Genomic DNA, 19,196 nt, shown 5'->3' with positions numbered 1-19,196 from the left:
TGACATGTATCATCCGAGAAGTACGTACACATCAAGTCATAAATGTACTCGATTTTACATGTGGCTTGCCATGCGACAGGGAATGAAAGTGGGCTCGAAGTATTTCGAAGTTCTATTGAAAGAGTCATCCAACTGCAGGAACAAACAGGGTTGATGGAAGGTCGAGAAGGATTGTTTATGTACTGGATAAATGAACGTTTTGGTCTTGGTAAAGGATGCAAAGCTTGTTGTGAAAGGGGGAGAGCAATCGGGTCATAGAGATCGGTGTTGGTGCAAGTGCAGTTTATGTTTCCCCACCCAAACGAGGTAACACTTTGGCATTTGTTCCTCAAGCACAAGGCCACGTTCATACACCACTGCCGTTAGCCGGACATTAAGAACGTGAACACACGCTCTGTAACACACAAACACACAGTCTTTCTCCCACTTGCTCAGTGGGCTCTTTGTGCCACACCACTCTAGTGGTATGAATACGAGCTGCGATGGGCAGGACTGGCATGCTTCACACCATTTCATGCCTACAAAGACAAACAGACAGACAGGCAACGTGTTCACCGATATCTGTACACAACAAAAATAAAGGAGGAATTTGAGGCCATGTAGACCAAACAGACACGGCAGTATCTGTACTCGACTGCTCAGTCCTGTTGGATCTTCTTTCGAGTGGGTTTGGCATACTTAAAGAAGATGGAATCTGGATGGCAGGATTTCAGCGAAATTTACAAAACAGCTGGATGTGATTGGACAGGATAGAACATTTAAATATTTCTAAATATTTTAGCTGCAATTCAGTGGTGCCCCCAAAAGCAGTTTTACACTATGGCTCCTCAATTGAGTACATTTTCATCAGTTGTGTTCAAACATGTATGATATACTGTATTTAAAAAAAACGAACAACTCACTGAATTCACTGTAAAGGGTCTTGAAAGTAAGTAATACTGTATAGCAAATCCAGAATGCACTTTTTGCAATTATGTTGAAGGAGAAGAAAAAAAATATACATTTTCTAAATCTACATTTGAAAACTTTGTATTTTGTGCCCCAGTAACCTCACAGAGGTTGAGAACGAATCTCATATGTAAGAGTGAAATAAACCTTTTCATATGCATTTGACCCCTGACAGCTACTTTAGACCCCTGGGCGCAATATGGGTTGTAAAGCCGGAGAGAGGCTCTCGGTCTTGGGTATGAATTCCGAGGAGACCTCCTGGGTCGTATGCTGTTGATGGTTAACACAAAGGAGGCCCTTCAGCTTGAAGTGTGGGCTGTTTAGGTGGGCTAACGGTATCTAACCAAAACCCTTTAATGTGCCCCTATACACTGGACAACCCCCCAAAGCCCCAACCCCTGGGCTCCCCTACTCATGCTAATTGGCTTAGAAATTAGCCCTGCGGTAGTCCAACTAAATGAGCGCAACATCATACCAAGTTCAAATTGGCCTGTTTTATTCAGCTTTGTTCTTTCTCCCCCCCGCTCCACAAGTGCCCCCTCCTCATCTCCTTCCTTTGATGGCTGATAGTCTAGCCTCTGCTCTTTTCATCCAAAGCTCAAGCGAAAGCTCTCCAGGATAACAGCATCCCAAGCGTTTCCTGCTAAATTAAGATTTCTGTCATTCTGTTTGCGGATGTAAAGTTACGCTCGAGGGGATAACTTGCTCTTTATTGAAGAAACTGCCAACTCTATGCACACTTGCAGGATGAACTCATTCAAACACTGTTTCCCATTTGAAATGTTCCAAGTTTTGAGTGATACTAATGTGTCTCAATGTGTTCCACATTCACGAAAGTAATTTACGAACCCTCTTGATAGTATAAGTGGAATACTGTATCGTGATTACGTACCGTCATGTCGCATTCAGTACACACTTTGTTGGGGCCGGTAATCGATTTATCTGTTCCAGTACTGTATTAACTTCTTCAATGATTAAAGATAAATGACAATTTAGCCTTGCCCCTGGCTGTGCTTACCGCTAACGACGCCGCTAAAGATAGATAGTGCATTGGTGCGAGATTCATCAGAGCAGGGGTGTTAAATGTATTTGTGGAATTCCGGTTAGATTGGAAACCCACAAGGTTTACACTGATATCAAGTGACGGACACTTGTGTGAAGGCTCTGAACAACATTGGCCCAGTATAGCTGTGCTGAACGAGTAACCTATATTCTGCTTAAGAGCATAACTGTATATCTTCTCAATCATGTGATGTCATCATGTCCAATTACTGTTTTCCAGGTGACCTGGTATCCCGTGCAATGCACCACATGCAACGCCTGAGCTCAGTGCGTCCGGGTCTCAGTCCTGCCCGCCATTCACGCCCGCAGTCTGTGTCCTGGTCGCCTGACGCCCTCCATACCCTCTACTACTTCCTGCGATGCCCGCAAATGGAGTCGATGGAGAATCCCAATTTAGACCCCCCGCGTATGGCACTAAGCAAAGAGAGGTGAGAGCTTTCATTTCTTAACGTTAGATCACAGCTACAGAGCAATTCAGGCTTCTTTTGTCACGCTGAACCCTAATGATTTAGCACAACATTAATTATTTAAAGTGTAATTCACCACTGCCCCCCCCCAAAAAAGGTAATCAATTGCTGTAAATGTCTTGTAGCTGTTGTAGCTGTAGGAGATTGTTGTTTGACTTAATAATAGTTATAGTTTAGTGTTTTCACAGTGCTGAGAGTTCATTTATTTGTTATTGTTTTGTCTTATTATTATTATTATTATCTCACTTAAATAAAAAGAAGTGTGGCTCTAATGACATAACTTTGTGTGCAGTCAGTAAAAGTAACTGTACTTCATACAACTGAGTGTACATTATAAAATGAATACATGTGTGGGCATCCCAATACAGCTGTGTGATACACTTTGAAAGTACAGGTGACTAAAACCATTTGTCATGTGTAAAGGCTGCCAGACCTGAGTCCTCTTCAGACATTTTCATGAGCTGCGGGTTGGTTTTGATGAGGATATGGCAAACATGGCATCATCCATGTTAAACTTTTGTGATTAAATCAGCTATCACACATAAATCTGTCCAATAAGCCAGCCTGCTCCCACCAGTGCAAGTAATGATGACCAAACGCAGTGCTAGGGAGCAAAGGCACCTCATTACTGATCAAGGAAAACACTCCCGCTTAACTTGGACTTCTCTTGGCATGTGCTAGCAAACGTTGAGGATTTTTTTTTTTTTTAATGTTAGGTGTATTATTATCTGGGTTTGTATGCACAGAAGGAAGCCAGTCTATATTTTGTGACATCTGCTTCATTCACTTAGTGCTTGTGATATTGGCATAGAGGGCAGAACGGCCCAGGTGAAGGGGGCACAGCAGGGCATGGTTGCTTGTGATTACAATCCGAGCGCATGATGCAGACGATTGCCCAGTTCAACTTCAGTGGCTGCCTTAATGGAATCTTTGCTGGAAACCCCCAAGCCACCAAATCTGTGTGGGCCACATCATCAAGTATTATGTGGTGAGCCTTCTAATTGCAGAATCGCTACAGAAATGGGAGAGACTTTTCTAAGAACTGGAATCATAGCCAGTTTACACATCATATTGTGTCTCCCTTTTTTTTCTTCTTTTTTTTCTGGATTCACTAATCTACCTCCTATCAGTAATGATGAAGTCACATGCATTAGTCATTAATTCAGCTTGAATGCACGATTGTTTAGGATTGCATTGCATTTGATCACATTTCTTAGTTTTTGTTGTGGAATAAGTGAAAAGTGCAAATCACTCGACCACACTTTGAGATCTCTCCTCCACATACTACACCCTCCTCCGCCCTTTCAATGCAGTGGGTTCAGGGGAGCCGAAGGATAGATGCAGTGCAGCGATAAGATGTTAATGATGTATCATTGCAAGATATCAGATAGCGTTACAATCCTTCTATGGTTTCCTTACACGAGTAATCATATTCTAAATCAGTGGGTAAACATGACCACTTACAGCCCTCTGTGGGGCCCTGCATGCAGAACTCATTGAAAGTTACTTCAAACGAAGACTTCATTGTACTCGAGCCATTTCGGTCGGTGTAGTGTGTGCCGGTACCTCCTGATGAGTAAAGTATCTGAACTTTTCCAACAAAGCTGAAGAAAATTAGTAGCTTGTCAATCTATAGCTAGCCAGATTGTAGTGAAGAAGGTGCCGTGACTTGGAGCTAATATTTCTCTGTAAACAAATGGGTGAAAGTTACTCTATCCTGCTGGTCTCCGTATGAAGCCTGAGCACATTGGGTCAGTCAGCTCACCAGCAGGGCTATCCGGTTTCACTGTTAACAGGCACCCACACTTTAATGTTGCAACGACTTTTGACAAAGCTGGGTTTTGTGTTTCATCCTGTAGGGCATAACCCAGACCTGAAGTCAGATTTGGGCTTTTAATACTGAAGAAAGTAGAGGCAGATATAGAGATAATGACATGTTTTGGCTTTTTTTTTTTGTTGTTTTTTAAAAATGGATGCATGATAGCACGTTTTTTTTTTTTTGTTTGTGTTTGTTTTTTTTCTCCATAGATGCATGAGAGCAGCATCTGTAATGGTCGGTCAGGGGTAGAATTTAATACATTACACACACACCTACATCCTCTGCTTCTACCGATGGAGTGCGTTACTTTTATGCACTCCCTACACACTTGCACTCACAGCCACACACTGAATTATCAGTTGACAAAATCAATTCATCAACGGATATATCAAGTATTCTGAATGCTATGCATTGGCTTTGCATTAGTCCTTCCACAGTGTCTCTATGTCTTCTGCTGATGCTCTGCCTTCCTGTGGCTATTCGGAGGACAGACAATTGTGCGCGAGTGTACAGACAGCCGAACATGTTGAGAGCATCCCATTAAAAGAGGTTTGACAGTGAATTCTGGGGTGTTCTGCTCTGCATCTCTTCCCTGGAAACATGACTTTTTTATCACTCTCCACCAACGGCACGATAAGCAAAAGGACCACCCACCCCCGTTTCTTAATATAGACATGCAGCACCTGCCTCCTGGCCATTTCCCCAGCACTTGAGACAATCCCCGCAGGCTCCCAACACCCCGTTTGACCATCCATCTCTTCCTAATCCTACTCCTGCCACTTGCCTGGCCGTTAACATTACCACTTGGATGAGCTGTAAATGAGCTAAATGAAAGACATTTGAGCCTTTAAATGCACCTTGTGGGAAACGGCATTACTCTCCCCCTTGCTGACAGAAATGGCCTTCAGCAATAGCTTCTTACCGCATACCATCAATGTTCTGAGAAGGTTGACTGGCTAAAAATGCTTTACGTTGCATATTATTAATGGACAATATCACTGAGAAGATCAAATGCACAGTGACAGTAATGGTGTTTTCTGCACAGCAGTGACACATGCAATCCAATTCTCATGCTTTTATCTCCACCTGTATTCATTGTATGCATTGGGGGTTCTTCACATCTCCCGAAAAGAAAACTGAAGCTGTTTCTGTGAATGACATCCCAGTAGGGGTAATGCATCTTAGTGAGCCATGATAACACTGTTCAAATAATGATTAGCATTCTGTCTGACTGCTTAGCCAGATCAAAAGCAAACAAAAGGTTCTCACGGTGTTGGCCATTGTTCAATTGTTCAAACAGGCACAAGATGGTGGTGGTGGTGGGAGGGGTGGGTACAGAGCAGAAGGGACTGATAAAAATCAACAAGACAAGACATGGTCAATTCCTAAAGCGATTAGAAGAAGTACGAGGGAGAGAAACAAAGGGCAGAGGTGATGAGTCAATCAACCGATCCGAATGAGCACATTCCATAGCATCCTTTTCTACTGTTTTGTATTCTTGTACTTCGCTGTGATCAAAGTGACTTTTGTCAACTGCTGTCAGCTCTGGATCCTTTTTTTTTTTCTTCTGTCAGATCTATTTGTATACTTGAAATTCTTTTTTAGTCGCAGTTGATTCTCTTTGCTATGTCATTGGCGTCTGTTAGAGTCATGTGTTTTGAATCTATGGTGACTTCAAAGGTGAACGGTAAATGTATGACTGTGCATGTCTGCTGTATGGGAGGAAACAGAAGCTGTAAAGGGCGAGTCACGGTTCAGGGAAAGAGCAGCCAGACACACATACGTCATGGTGGAAGACGGTTTATGCGTTTCTTCTGAGTGTGTCTGAGTCACGATAAGTAAGCAAATCCTCCTTAGGCGCTGCATCTGATCCAGAAAAAAAAAAAAAACACGGTAAAAACAGTTTGTGAGTCCGGTTGTCAGTCATAAAATTGTGTCACATGTCAAAAGCACGATCGGTAATTGAAAAATCTCTTCTGCTTCAAAGGCCCTTCCTCTTGCTGCCGCCTCTGATGGAGTGGATCAGAGTGGCCATAGTCCATGCTGAACATCGTAAGAGTCTGCTGGTGGACACCGATGATGTCAGACAGACTGCCAGGTTGCTCCTTCCTGGACTGGACTGTGAACCCAGACAGCTTAAGTACGTGACAACCACAATTAGAACTACTTTCTGGAGCGTCTACTCTGCGCCTGGTCACATGAAGTGTCTCAGAAATAAATCCAGTATTGCTACCAATAGGGTACTGACAATTACTGCCAATGTAGGACTTGTCAACATCGAAATGAATAAATCCTAAACAGTATCTTTGTGCTGAGCATGCCTATTAAGATTTTGTCTGAAAATGTTGTCTCAAGACAAACAAAAAATGTCTGACATCTCTGAATTTGGCCTAGCACATTTCGGTATGTGACAAACTCGAGCACATTGCGCATTCCCCGCCGCCTGCTCAGCTGACAATTTGTCTCTTTTTTGTTCTCCTCGTCAGGCCCGAATGCTGCTTCAGCTCCTTCAAGCGTTTGGACTCCAAGGCAGCAACAGACAAGTTCCACCTAGATTTGGGCTTCCGGATGCTCAACTGCGGCCGCACGGATCTTATCGGCCAAGCCATCGACCTGTTGGGGCCCGATGGTGTCAACAGCATGGATGACCAGGTGCTGACCAGCCTTCTTTTGTTGTCATTTGAAGACAATTCCTGCGCTGCGAGGACAGCAACATTGATGTGGTTCTTTTCTTGTCTGCTCTCTCCACATCTCAGGGCATGACCCCTCTGATGTACGCATGTGCAGCTGGAGATGAGGCCCTCGTTCAGATGCTGATTGATGCTGGTGCCAACCTTGATGTGGCGGTAAACATTCTTGAAATTGATGTCGTCGCTACAAGTAAACAGAAGACACCGTGTTCAAATTATTGAACTCCACAAAAGATGAAGGATGTCCATAATAAAGCTGGAGCCTAGTCACACTCAAGTTAACATCCTTCACAGTTTCAAATCTTTCCTGAATCTACTGGAAATGTTTTTGGATTGTGGGAGGGAAGCACGGGCAGGACATGCAAATCTTCACAGACAGAGCCGAGCTGAGATTTATTGTGAGGCAGATGCGCTAACCACATACTCCGTCATGCCGTAGAAAACAAATGACATGGCTATAAAATACCAGCAGCAGCCACAACAACACAGGACTTTTTTGTGAATGACTTGGCAGAGAGAGCGTGATTAAACTAAAAATAAAACATCTTCTATTTCCATGATCTTTTTTTTCGTGCGTCTGATCTTAGTGTCTAACTCTGATTTGACAGATTCCGCCATGCTCCCCGAAGCACCCGTCTGTGCATCCTGACAGCCGTCACTGGGCGGCGCTCACCTTCGCCGTGCTGCACGGGCACATCTCAGTCGTGCAGGTAAGCAACAAACGCACACATTCTCGTGACTTTTGCGGGGTAAAGTGGTCGTCCTGGGTTTGATCCTCACAACGTTACAAAGTAGAAAGTACCTTCACGATAACAGCACGTTGTACTACAAAGTCCATCGTGAACTGTACACACAATGGTGGGAAGCCTTTCAAAAAGCACATTGACAAATGTTAGTTCAGTGTTCAGTGCATGAATGACATTGTTGAACGAAACACATGTGACGGGGTGTGTCTCTGCAGCTACTCTTGGATGCTGGGGCCAATGTGGAGGGAGCGGCAGTCCGGAATGGACAGGAGAACACGGCGGACACACCACTGCAGCTGGCTTCAGCAGCAGGTGGCTACACGCTCATACACACTCACACGTAAATAAGACTACCTAAGCCAAAAATGTCATTCAACTCTTCTCTGTTTGAATCAAATGTGCGGCCTATAGCTTACCATGTTGGACTAGATAACCAAATGTGAGCCAAAGCGTTCCCACAAACAACAGACTGTTTCATCATCATCATCAATCACACACATTGTTGTGTGCCATCACAGAGGGCGAGTACGCTATTTTGAGTAGTCAATGTAACACTGGACAGAGAAAATGAAAGGCTTAACGGAGGCTTAGCAAGAAAGAGGAGTGCTGCCTGCGGCTGTTTGCAGGCTTGGGGCAACATTCCTCTGCGGGATCCTTTGCGAGGCACAACAGGGCTGCAGGAGAGGACAGGCATGCGCCGCATAACCACGCTGACAGCGTGCGAAGAGTCCAATATGACTGTATTTGCTGCTTTCAAACCACAAGATGATCACATGACCATAATGATATTGAAGACAAGAGTTCCAAGATGTTGCCTTCACAAATAATGGTCAGCTTTGCATCAAGTGGTCATAGAAACGCCCAGATGGTGTACCAGGGCTCCTCCCACATATGCTTGAAATTCTTCAAATGATGCCATGCATCTGTTTAATTCACAACAAAATGGCCACCTGACTAAATACTATCCCCCCCCCCAAAGAAAAAGCATGAATATAGTTACAAATGTTTGGTTTCTTGTAGCGAGCTCTGTCTGGAAGTAACTGATTGCAACTCCCGGTCCATTGTGTCCAGGCAACTATGAGATGGTGACCTTGCTGCTGGCAAGAGGTGCTGACCCGTTGTCAAAGGCCCGTGACGGAAACGCGCTGACATCATCCCTCTACGAAGACATGAACTGCTTCAGTCACGCTGCAGCACATGGCCACAGGTAACTTGCCATGGCTCTGAAGAGAAAACATTAATATAGAAACATGGGATGTCAATTGTTTTTTGTTTTTGTTGTTTGTTTTTTTAAATCTGTAATTGCACACTAGTGAACATCTGATTCGCACATTGAATCATCAATTGAGTGCAAGGGCTTTCTCTTGTAAACCTTTCAACTTTGACTTCAGTGGGGATTATAGTGCTGGGACTTGATTCAAAACGAAATGAATGAATTGGATGCTTAATCATTGATAAATTGCTTAGTTACCCGTTTTAATTTACCACAGTCCAAATCCTCGGCGTTTCAGCTTCTCAACAGTAAATATTCTCCAGTTTCTGGAATCAAAACAAAACATTTGCTTTTACTTTGGATAACAATGTTTGACTGTTTTTGGTCTGACATGTTATGGCCCAAACCAGCAACTGAGTCATAAATAATTTGTGCCTTTTCTACAATGTCAACGTTTTTAATGGATATCCTATTGAATAAGGGGATTGAAATTAACACTTTTTTTTTTTTTTTGTTATCTGATTCATCGAAAAAACACAACAGATTTGTCGCTTTTTAAAATAGTCGTCATTTGCAGCCCTATTATAAATATTTGACACAACAAGCATTTTGGTAGTTGGCAGACATGTGAACTTCAACAGCACAACAGATTCAGTCCATCAATTTAGAAGGTGTTTATTTTCCATCAAGCTCCGACTCAATCAGTATTCACCGGGCTCAGGAGTCAAGCTTTTACAGGACTTCTGTAAACTCCCGCACTTTCAAGCACTTAGCAAAAGTGGTTGTCGCAGCGTAGGCCGTAATGTGATGTCATGTGACGAAGGTTTTAGTGTCTTTTAAGTCAGGGGTCCCCAACCGCCGGTCCGCGGACCGGTACCGGTCCGCCGGGCATTTGGTACCGGGCCGCACAGAAAGAACTTGCCTTAATTCCGTTTTATTTATTTCGGAATACGAAAGATGTTTTATTTTGAAAACTTACCGGATTCTCCGTTACATCCGTCTGTGTCCAGCTTGACACACGTCAAGCCACGCTTCTCCGTAACGCGACCAATTAGGCTAAAAACAAACACCGGAGCTCGCAAAATGAGTAAAAAAACTGCTGGAGATCGCAAATGACGGCGGCCTTAAAAGTACGTTCGAGACAACTGGATTAAAGTTATGTCTGAATACTCTGAGATCGCCACAATAGCACTTTTGCTATTTCCGACATCCTACCTGTGTGAGGCGGGGGGATTATGCAGCAACGGCGACGAAAACAAAATTACGAAGTAGACTGGACATAAACCACACACTTGCGGTGTCATTGTCTCTCCTATTACCCCGAGATGGGACCGTCTGGTTGCAGAAAATCAAGCTCGGTGCTGTGGTGAGTCGTCATTTTCATGCACTTTGAATTTGCGTTGTATCGTATTTTGAAGGCATTAAACATTGCCATAGCGATTGGAGTGTTGCGGCCAGATTAGACGCTCCTTGTGTTTATTATTATATTTCGAAAACACCACAGTTTTCATGCAGCTCATACCATATTATTTTGTTGTATTATTTCCGCCACACCTTAAATGCCGGTCCCTGAAAATATTGTCTGACATAAACCGGTCCGTGGGGCAAAAAAGGTTGGGGACCCCTGTTTTAAGTCATCAAAACCCAACTGGCCTGACAAGTCCTCCACTTTCAGCCTATGAGAAAAATCATCCGTGTTTAACTCGTTTCATGGCTACTTGCGGTTTGCAGTATGCACACTTACAATTCATTGGTCTGTGAGCACCAGCTGGTAGCGTACATCTCCGCACCTGCTCTCTCCGAGTACGTGCGAACACAATATAGACTCAACACGTCACATTCCACAATGAGGGGGACAAGCGGGTGTCCGCAGGGTCACAGACACGGATAGACGCGTTGTGACACGAGCGCCTGTAAATCTCTCCGCGCCTTCCTCTGCTCGTTCTCGCCTCCCTCCTTCGCGCCCTGGTCACTAACACCGGCTTCCTTTCCTTCATCGCGCCAGGAACGTGCTGAGAAAGCTCCTGACTCAGCCTCAGAAAGTTCAAGAGGACGTCCTGTCTCTGGAGGAGATACTGGCAGAGGGGGTTGAGGGGGAGGAGGCCATGATCTGCCCTTTCCTCCCTCTTTCCACCCTGCCCAACCCTTCCCCTGGCCCGGGGGCTGTACCGGAGGGAGGCTTAGCCAGACTGTGCAAGGCCAGGATGAAGGCGTTGCAGGAGGCCAGCTACTACAGCGCCGAACATGGCTACCTGGACGTCACCATGGAGCTGCGAGCGCTGGGTAGCTAGCACACACCCACTGTGCTATCTCAATGTGCCGGGGTTAGAATATTTGGGGAGTTTTCATTGTAGTTATTCATCTTTTTTTTTTTTTTTTAACTGACTTTTTTTTTTCAATTCAGTGAGTTTTAATTCTTTTTTTAAGGCTTTTTTAGGTTCATTTTTATTAGTTTTAGTGTTAGTTTTTCTTTAATATGTGGAGTGTTTGTCAAGTGCAAATTAAAAAAAAAAGTGGTGGGGTCTCACTAAGTATTGCGTAATGAAGTAACCTGCAATTCTCAAAATGACTGGTTGCCCTTCCTTCTGGACGGACATACAGCAACACCAAAATAAATGAATAAAATCACAAAAGCTCATGTATGATTTTAATTGACAAAGAAGAAAACAAGGGGCATTTTTGCTTTTGTTATAATTGTTTTATAAACGTAAGATATAGTTTCAGTTAGTTTTTGAAAAAGCATTTCATTGCTATCTTATTTCATCAACATCTTAGTTGAGTTATTATTGTACGTTTCCATTGGTAATTAATCTGGGAATGTATTTTCCACGGGATTTATGAGAATTAACTCATATTGAATAACAACATTTCATGTTGTCATTAGAACACATCCATGCAAAAGAATAACAGATAAAAAGCATGATAGGTCAACATGCTATTTATTTATTTCTTTATTTATGAAAGTGTAACTTAACCAAGATTGTCAGTGATTTAACTTAATAATTAAATGAAGAAAAATGCATCCAAAAAATATCAAGAAACTCTTAAAAATGCATGCATCTTCTGCACCGCTTATTCTCAATTCAAAGTTCCCATTCAAAATGTCACGAAGAGTCCCTCAACCAACGGAATCATCTTCTCTCAAGCTTCTCAAGCCGAGTCTCAGCTTTTTGCTAAACCTGTTCAGTTAATGAGTTATTCACATTCAACTGTACTAGCGTGAAATCCGGTTTTAATCAGGATTACGCTAAAATGTACATTTCCCCAACTATATATAAGTTCCCACTAAATCCAAGACCGTTTCCATTCACTAAAATCTCACTGTATTTTGTGAACCAAACCTAGGCTAATTTACATTTTGGTGGAAAGACTTAACCAAATCAAAATTAACACTGGGGAAAGTTTTCCCCTTTTCGAATTGCTGGAAATTTGCAAGCCTAATGTCAACCCTAACCCCCTTTCGTGGCTGTCGCTAGGCGTTCAGTGGAAGCTCCACGTGTGGCTCGAGTCCCTGCGGTGTGCCCAGCAGCAGTCCAGGGTGGGCGTCACGTTGTCCCTCCTCAGGGAGTTCACCTCCATCAGAGAGGAAGATTACTGTGAGGAGCTGCTCACCGTGGGCCTGCCCCTCATGTTCAACATCTTGCGCACCACCAAGGTAGGCCCCAAAATTTTATTACACGCACACACGCGCACACACACGCACGCACACACACTCACCATCGTCTGTTTGTTAATGTTTCTTTGCAGAGTGATGCCATCATCCAACAGTTGTCACATATTTTTAGCCACTGTTTTGGCCCAGCTCCTCTTCCTACTGTCCCCGACATGAAGGCAACTCTCTCAGCACAGTTGGGTATGAGGCCAACTCTCCTGTTTTAAAACACCGATCGCACACAAAATAGGTACCATCTGTCCAGTCTAATTTTATCCAATACAAGAACTCTTTACAAAGATAGCAAAGCTGTCAAAAGAGGTCTTATTAGTATGGTTATTGTGCATCAGAGCCAAGAGAGAAACCAAGCAGCTTTCGGGTGGCAGAATTTATTAATGCAAACTGAATAAAGGTCATGATGTCATTCTGTTTCTATTTGGAATCTTTGCCACAGGTTGTCACTTTTCAACAATGCATTGACAAAATGTTGATGCTTCCCCTGCAGATCCCCACTTCCTGAATAATCAGGAGATGTCAGACGTAACTTTCTTGGTGGAAGGCAAACCTTTCTATGGCCACAGAGTCCTGCTCATCACAGCTTCTGACAAGTCAGTGCAGTTGTGTCTGTGTACACTCCTTCATCAAAACATGTTTGTCTTGAAATGTTGTCATGAGATCATTTTCTCTCTCTCTCTTAGATTCAAATCTCTGCTGGCATCCTCTGGTTCCGATACCACTGCTAACAAGAAGATCGAGATCAGCGATGTCAAATATAATGTGTTCCAGGTAAATTCAGTTCTCATATATCCTCCAAGATTAATTTTAACAAGTTTGACATCATGAGCGGCTTTGACATCTCTGCAGATGATGATGTCATACCTGTACTGTGGAGGAACAGAGTCGCTTAAAACCAGGGTGCCTGATTTGTTGGAGGTGAGAATGATTTCAGCATCATCAAATGATCACATTTCAACGTCATTCACATCAGCCCGTGACATAGCCTCGCATCCTTTTAAGATTGCACTCCTTAATCTTTGGGTCAATTTGAGTGATAAGATCTTTTTAAACGTACTTTCGTGTTTCTTTCAGCTGTTGTCAGCCGCTTGTGTGTTCCAGCTGTGGGCGCTGCAACGACACTGCGAGCTCATCTGCTCTCAACACATCAGCTTGGAGAATGCAGTTAGCATCTATAAGACTGCCAAGGTAACACACACACACACTTAATACAGAGCTTACTGGTGTGTGACATGCTATTGGTAAGAAAAAAGACATATGATTCATGTCATGGTGTTTTGTCTCAGGCGCACGGGTCAGCGGAGCTGAGCTCGTTTTGTGAAGGCTACTTCCTGCAGCAGATGCCTGCGCTGATGGAGCGAGAGACTTTCAGGTGTCTGCTGCTGGGATGCCGACAAGGCAGCGGCTCCACCTCTACGCTGGCCCTCAACCAAGGCGAATCACTCCTGGAGGAGCTCGAGGTCACTCTGGCCCGTCGGCTTCGCTCGCTCTACGTCACATCCAGAGTTTGAGGACACGTGGACAACATGCAAAAACACAGGCATCGTTTCCCTTCGGCAACACATATGTGGTGTCGATCACCCACAGTGACTTTTGTAGTATACTGAGTACACCACCTGGACGTATTTGTGGTGGACAGAATGTTTTTAAGGAAAAGGGCTCAGGAAGCTTTTTGGTGGATGATGGCAGAAATGCAAGTGGAACTGTGAGCCAATGGTGCCCTCTAGTGGGCATAATGGTAAATAACCGCCTTGGAGCCAGTAGCTCTCCAGAGTGAAGCACAAGTGGCCATGCTGGACTTGTGGCCTTGTCCCATTTGAACTAACCAATACCTGTAATGCAAAATGCAAGGTCAGTGACGCGCGTTTCTCAACATTTCCTCCTCCCAATAACCACATAATCCACACTTTCTGAATTTCTATTTAATGACAAAAAATGTGAGTATTTAACAGGGTCTTTGCGTTTATTTTTTTTCTTTTTAATCCAAATTGTTTTTAATGTTGTTTTCACTGTTCGAGGTACACTCTTAACAGTCACTTAAGCTTAAATATGCTAAGGCTGAATGCTTTGTGGCAACAGAATCATATGGGATTTTGAAAAAGTTGTCAAACCTTTTCTAATAAATATACACTTGGTATACAACCGTCGTTGATGGAATTCAGTAATGCTTCATTGTAAATACCAGGTGGCTCAGGGACAGATCAAGAAACAGTGAATTAAATATACAGTACACTAGATAATGGTGCCTGTGGGCTGTTCAGAAAATAGCTCACTGGTCATAGGGCATTGTGATTTCCTTGGAATTTTGTGGAAGTTATTTGAAACACTTTCAGAGAATTAGCGAAAAAATGTTGCATATCGATATTCATATATTTCTCGTTTCGCTAAATCGATAATGTGAGGAATGACACGATCAGTGTCTTGATGTTGAGGAGTGTCATTAACATATAATTAAAGCAAATTTGTACTTGTAATTTGCTGGGGACTCACCACAAGCACGGAAGAAAAAGAAAGACACCATAACGGAATGATTTTATTTTCTTAGCACTGATGATGCTCACAGTAGTTATGTTATATATGGGGATTACATCAGTCTGTGTAGTTCCTGCTCTGACTCTCTGTATCATTGACTGTCCTCTGAGCTGCGTTCTGTCCATTCATAGAAACAAAGGAGAGTTGACATGAGGGTATTGCTTTGTATTGATAAGTATTGATATCCTCTCCCTGTGCCTTCTGTATACCCACATAAGACAGCTCAGATGTCCGAGACCTCTGTGGAATGGCGTAGAGTGAGAGGCATTGCTCAAAAACGTTGAGCACAAGATAAAGAGGAGGAGGAAAAGATCAGCGGGTGGGAGGAAAGATTGAAAACAAACCAAAAAAAGGCAGAACTAAAAGCCAGGGTAAGAAGCAAGGGGGGAGTGGGTGGGTGTTTTTGGGGGCAACGTAAAAGGTAGTTTTGTGGCGATTAATCAGCGTGGAACAGTTACACCAAAAGCCATGCAAAGAAAAGCTCATGTTTGACATGCACACAGCAATACAAGCTAAACGTATAGAGCAGGAATCTCCAGCATGGTAAAGAAGACAATCAACCCCATTTTTGAACCGTCTATTTACAAAGAGATCCGTAGATTAATGTTGTCCTTTACAGGCCCAGCCTACGCAAACAATAATATAGAAACTGACAAATATCAATAAAAGAGCATTCCCTCTCTCCAAAAAGAGGCTAAGTCTACATTCTTAAATCACTGGTATGTTTTTTTTTAGTTTCGTTTTGTTTTCACAAGTTCTTCCTCCTCATGTTGAAGAAAGAATTCATCATTCAGTTAAAATTAGATCTTGTTTTTCTTCAAATGATGCCCCATTTACAAACACACAAGAAGGTAATCATAAATAACATTCAACTGACCTAACAGCTTTGTTCATATAAATAGTCAAGTTAAAATAAATTAGGAAATGACACCGTGAGATGAATAAATAAGGGCCAAAAATACAAAAATAAGCACATCATGTTTCTTTTTTTTTTCTACTGCTGGTAAGTACGTGAGAGAGAGGTCTGAATGGAGAACTGAAGACCAAAGTGCTGCAGAGAACATGATAGACAAAAATGATCATGTGACCAAAAGTACACCGATGATTTATCCTATAGGCTACCAAAACAATGTGTCACAACGAGACAACTCTTTGACTACATCAGAAATGACAGCAGTCTGTACAAGAGAATAAAGCATTCATTTTCAGATAACCATCCGTCCGTCCACACTGTTATGACCCTCCCAACTTCTCGCTGAAATCACAGTTCCAATTCATTTGCAGCAGTAGTGGTAGTTCAGGTCAAGTCAGAATTTTAGACGTAGTTCATCTCAAAGAAAGCACATTAAAGGAAAAAAATAAAAAATACAATCCAGCGAGCATCCATGTCGACTCTCCTCCGCCTCCTGCTTGTGTCTTCTTCTTCTTGGTCATACATCCCAGAGTTTAGTGTGCATACTGGAAATGTGCTGGTTTGCAAGGTGAGTCTCTTAGCAAAATGCTTGTTTTCTGAGGCAAGCGTGCCCAGAGTGTATGGAGGGGCCAGGGGGTTTGGGAACACCAAAGGAATTGTCCTCTACTTCTACTGTCAGGGCACACCGGGATGGGAGAGATGAAGGTACAAGTCTGCATGAAAGGTCGATTTCCACGGTCACCCAAACCTCTCCAAAGCAGTTCTTCATGCGCACCGGTAGGGGCAGGGGGATGTTGGCGGGTCAGTGGGGAGGGATGGGGGCGGGACTTAATAGGTTTTCTGGATAAGTCCTGGGATGAGAGACAAGTGAGATTAGCACACACGCTTTAGCAGCACGAAGAAAGGGCGCGAGATGATGAGGAGGAGGGATGAGATGATGGTGATGGTTTTCCTATCTAGTTCGGATCTATCGACTCCTCTTGTAGCATCAACTTCACGAGCGGGCATTTGGCGGCATTGTTTTCCTGCTCTTGCCTGCGGGCGTGCGCGGGCGACGGGCAGCGCTTAGATGGCACCTGGCCGTTCTTCTCGTCTGAAAAGAGGTGTCGGATTACGACAGATACGTTACTCGAGGTGCCGACAAGGCACACGGGGGACGAGGGTGCCAGGGAAGGAAAGCGAACACGGGGCAGGAGACGGAATAATGGGCCGTCAATGTGCACAGCTCTGTGTTTATATCACTGTGCAGTCTCGTCCAACAGTTCTGACCGTTATCTAGTGACGGGGTTAATGAACATGACGCCATCTATATTATTTTTGTAATCACTTTTAGAGGTACATGAAAAATGAAGTTATCCGATGAATTATCGACAAAATATTCACTTTCTACGGCTGCAAATGGCGTGTATATGTGAAGCAGCTCTTTACAACATCATGCCAAAGACTGGCGAGGCCTTTTGTTTGAAAAGATGAGGCGCAAAACTATTTTGTGTACCTCCTATTAACAGCTGTTATCTCATTTCAAAGGCCCTGCGCTGGGGAAGCTCTGAAGGTGTATTAGGAGACCAACAGGAGGAGTTTAATGTGAGTCTGAGTTATTGCTCTGTGCATATTGACCTCATTAAGATGTTAAGTCATTTCGATAAATCTTGGACTAACATGTCAAAGGAGCAGCCATGCCCTCTTTATTTTTTGCAATAGCCTCACCATCACGCCCCGAACGTCCTTCCACTGCTACTAATTGCCGAACATGATCTTATGGAAGCGACTCTCATTTGTACTGAGGCCTTAGTCTATTAATTAGAGACACATTTTCAAATATCAGCTAATCCTTAGAGCCGCCCGTGACTGCTAAACCAGTTAAATCCCATATTGCGGTCGTGCGCTTGTAGATTACAGTATGCATCGCACAAACGAAAAAAAAAAACATTAGCCATTTATGGGTCTAACAGGGAGGATTAGACAGCATATGGGTTGTGGCACCTGGTTATATCTGTGACATTGCTGCACTTTGCCCCTTGAATAAAGACAACAAAATACAATTACCGAGCTCATTTTCCTTAATTCTGTATTTCAGAAATTCTACAGCAAGTTTCAAACGTAAAATATGTGCCTTGGCTGACTGAATAAAGGTTGGCACACACTGGTAGAAAATGGATAGACGCGCGAATGTGTTTCCCTATCTCACCAGCAGAGAGAGCCATTGGCACGAGGACGTCAAGTGACACAAATCACAGGCTTCGATAGAAGCTTTGATCAGAAGATTGTTCCTGTGTTGAGAGAACATGAATCATTTTCAGTTCCTCAGAATCAAAACACTTCACAAATGAGACATAACAGCAAATCCCAGGTGAAGCAGTATATATAAGCTCTCTCGCTATCGACTGGGAATCGAACGCGCAGCACCTACGCCCGAGTCCAGTGCCGTTGTGGTGTTGCCATGGTGACAAAACCTCCATAAGAATGTGAATGGCCTTTCCATACCTTCCGGGTAATTTTTACAACCAGACAACGTTTTGACCCTCGGCAAACGCTGCGAGAGCCAGCGTGCACAGCGGAGCGTGATGCTTGCAGAGGCAGAGAGTGAGAGTAATGCTGAGGTGAGCTGGGGTGGGGTAGATGAGGGGGTGCAAAAAGGAGATCCTGCTCACCAGATAGCTGCTGGACTCCAGGCTGGTCATGTGTGCTTAACAACTGGCTCTGAATTGTCTCCACTACCCGCTTGAAGCGCCGACTGGGTCCTTTAAAAGAGACACACAAACCAGAGGACGTACAGATAGGAAAACACTCATGAGGTGCAGCGTATCTCAACTGACTTTAGACGACATCCTGGTCTCCAGCCAATTGCAGGGCCAGTGCACGTAGCGTAGGCCCAAATAGTGTGAGCGGTATGTTACTGTAGGGCAAGAGACGGCACAACCTTGGGAATTGTAGAGGGCACTGAGCTCAAGGGGGTCCCAAGAGACAGCTGACATGCGTCCACATCAATAACAAAAGAATGGCAGTGGTTTAGACGCTACAACGGCAACGTGTGAGGAATCCCTTGCATTGGGCCCCATACCAGCTGCTGCTGACTGGTGGCCAGAATATCAACAACACAACTGGAACCCCCACAGACATTGCAATGACAGGCCAGGAT

At 43.7% G+C, this 19,196-nt stretch overlaps 2 protein-coding genes across 4 annotated transcripts in view; one reads left to right on the top strand and one right to left on the bottom strand.

Annotated features, from left to right (window-relative positions):
* Positions 1 to 15,448, top strand: part of abtb2b (ankyrin repeat and BTB (POZ) domain containing 2b) — a 42,312-nt gene extending 26,864 nt beyond the window's left edge. Inside the window, exons 3-17 of the mRNA XM_019894133.1 lie at positions 2,231 to 2,438; positions 6,284 to 6,436; positions 6,783 to 6,948; positions 7,053 to 7,142; positions 7,595 to 7,696; positions 7,948 to 8,044; positions 8,804 to 8,939; positions 10,951 to 11,228; positions 12,422 to 12,600; positions 12,693 to 12,798; positions 13,103 to 13,205; positions 13,296 to 13,383; positions 13,462 to 13,530; positions 13,687 to 13,800; positions 13,899 to 15,448. Of these exons, the coding sequence (XP_019749692.1) occupies positions 2,231 to 2,438; positions 6,284 to 6,436; positions 6,783 to 6,948; positions 7,053 to 7,142; positions 7,595 to 7,696; positions 7,948 to 8,044; positions 8,804 to 8,939; positions 10,951 to 11,228; positions 12,422 to 12,600; positions 12,693 to 12,798; positions 13,103 to 13,205; positions 13,296 to 13,383; positions 13,462 to 13,530; positions 13,687 to 13,800; positions 13,899 to 14,123 (2,114 nt within the window). The 3' untranslated portion in view covers positions 14,124 to 15,448. The remainder of the gene's footprint in view (positions 1 to 2,230; positions 2,439 to 6,283; positions 6,437 to 6,782; positions 6,949 to 7,052; positions 7,143 to 7,594; positions 7,697 to 7,947; positions 8,045 to 8,803; positions 8,940 to 10,950; positions 11,229 to 12,421; positions 12,601 to 12,692; positions 12,799 to 13,102; positions 13,206 to 13,295; positions 13,384 to 13,461; positions 13,531 to 13,686; positions 13,801 to 13,898) is intronic.
* Positions 15,449 to 16,122: 674 nt separating this feature from the next.
* Positions 16,123 to 19,196, bottom strand: part of brsk2a (BR serine/threonine kinase 2a) — a 182,463-nt gene continuing 179,389 nt past the window's right edge. For 2 of the 3 annotated variants that reach the window (XM_019894134.1, XM_019894135.1), the window contains exons 18-19: positions 18,709 to 18,798; positions 16,123 to 17,150 (exon numbers count right to left, since the gene is read on the bottom strand). In XM_019894134.1, coding sequence (XP_019749693.1) covers positions 17,014 to 17,150; positions 18,709 to 18,798 — 227 coding nt within the window. In that variant the 3' untranslated portion in view covers positions 16,123 to 17,013. The remainder of the gene's footprint in view (positions 17,151 to 18,708; positions 18,799 to 19,196) is intronic. The other variant, XM_019894136.1, reaches the window with a different exon arrangement.

Source organism: Hippocampus comes, unplaced genomic scaffold (genome assembly GCF_001891065.2).
Source record: "Hippocampus comes isolate QL1 unplaced genomic scaffold, H_comes_QL1_v1.1 scaffold104, whole genome shotgun sequence".
In the NCBI taxonomy this organism is placed as follows: domain Eukaryota; kingdom Metazoa; phylum Chordata; class Actinopteri; order Syngnathiformes; family Syngnathidae; genus Hippocampus; species Hippocampus comes.
Note: the sequence above shows the minus strand (reverse complement) of the source record. Positions and strands in the feature narration are given on the sequence as shown.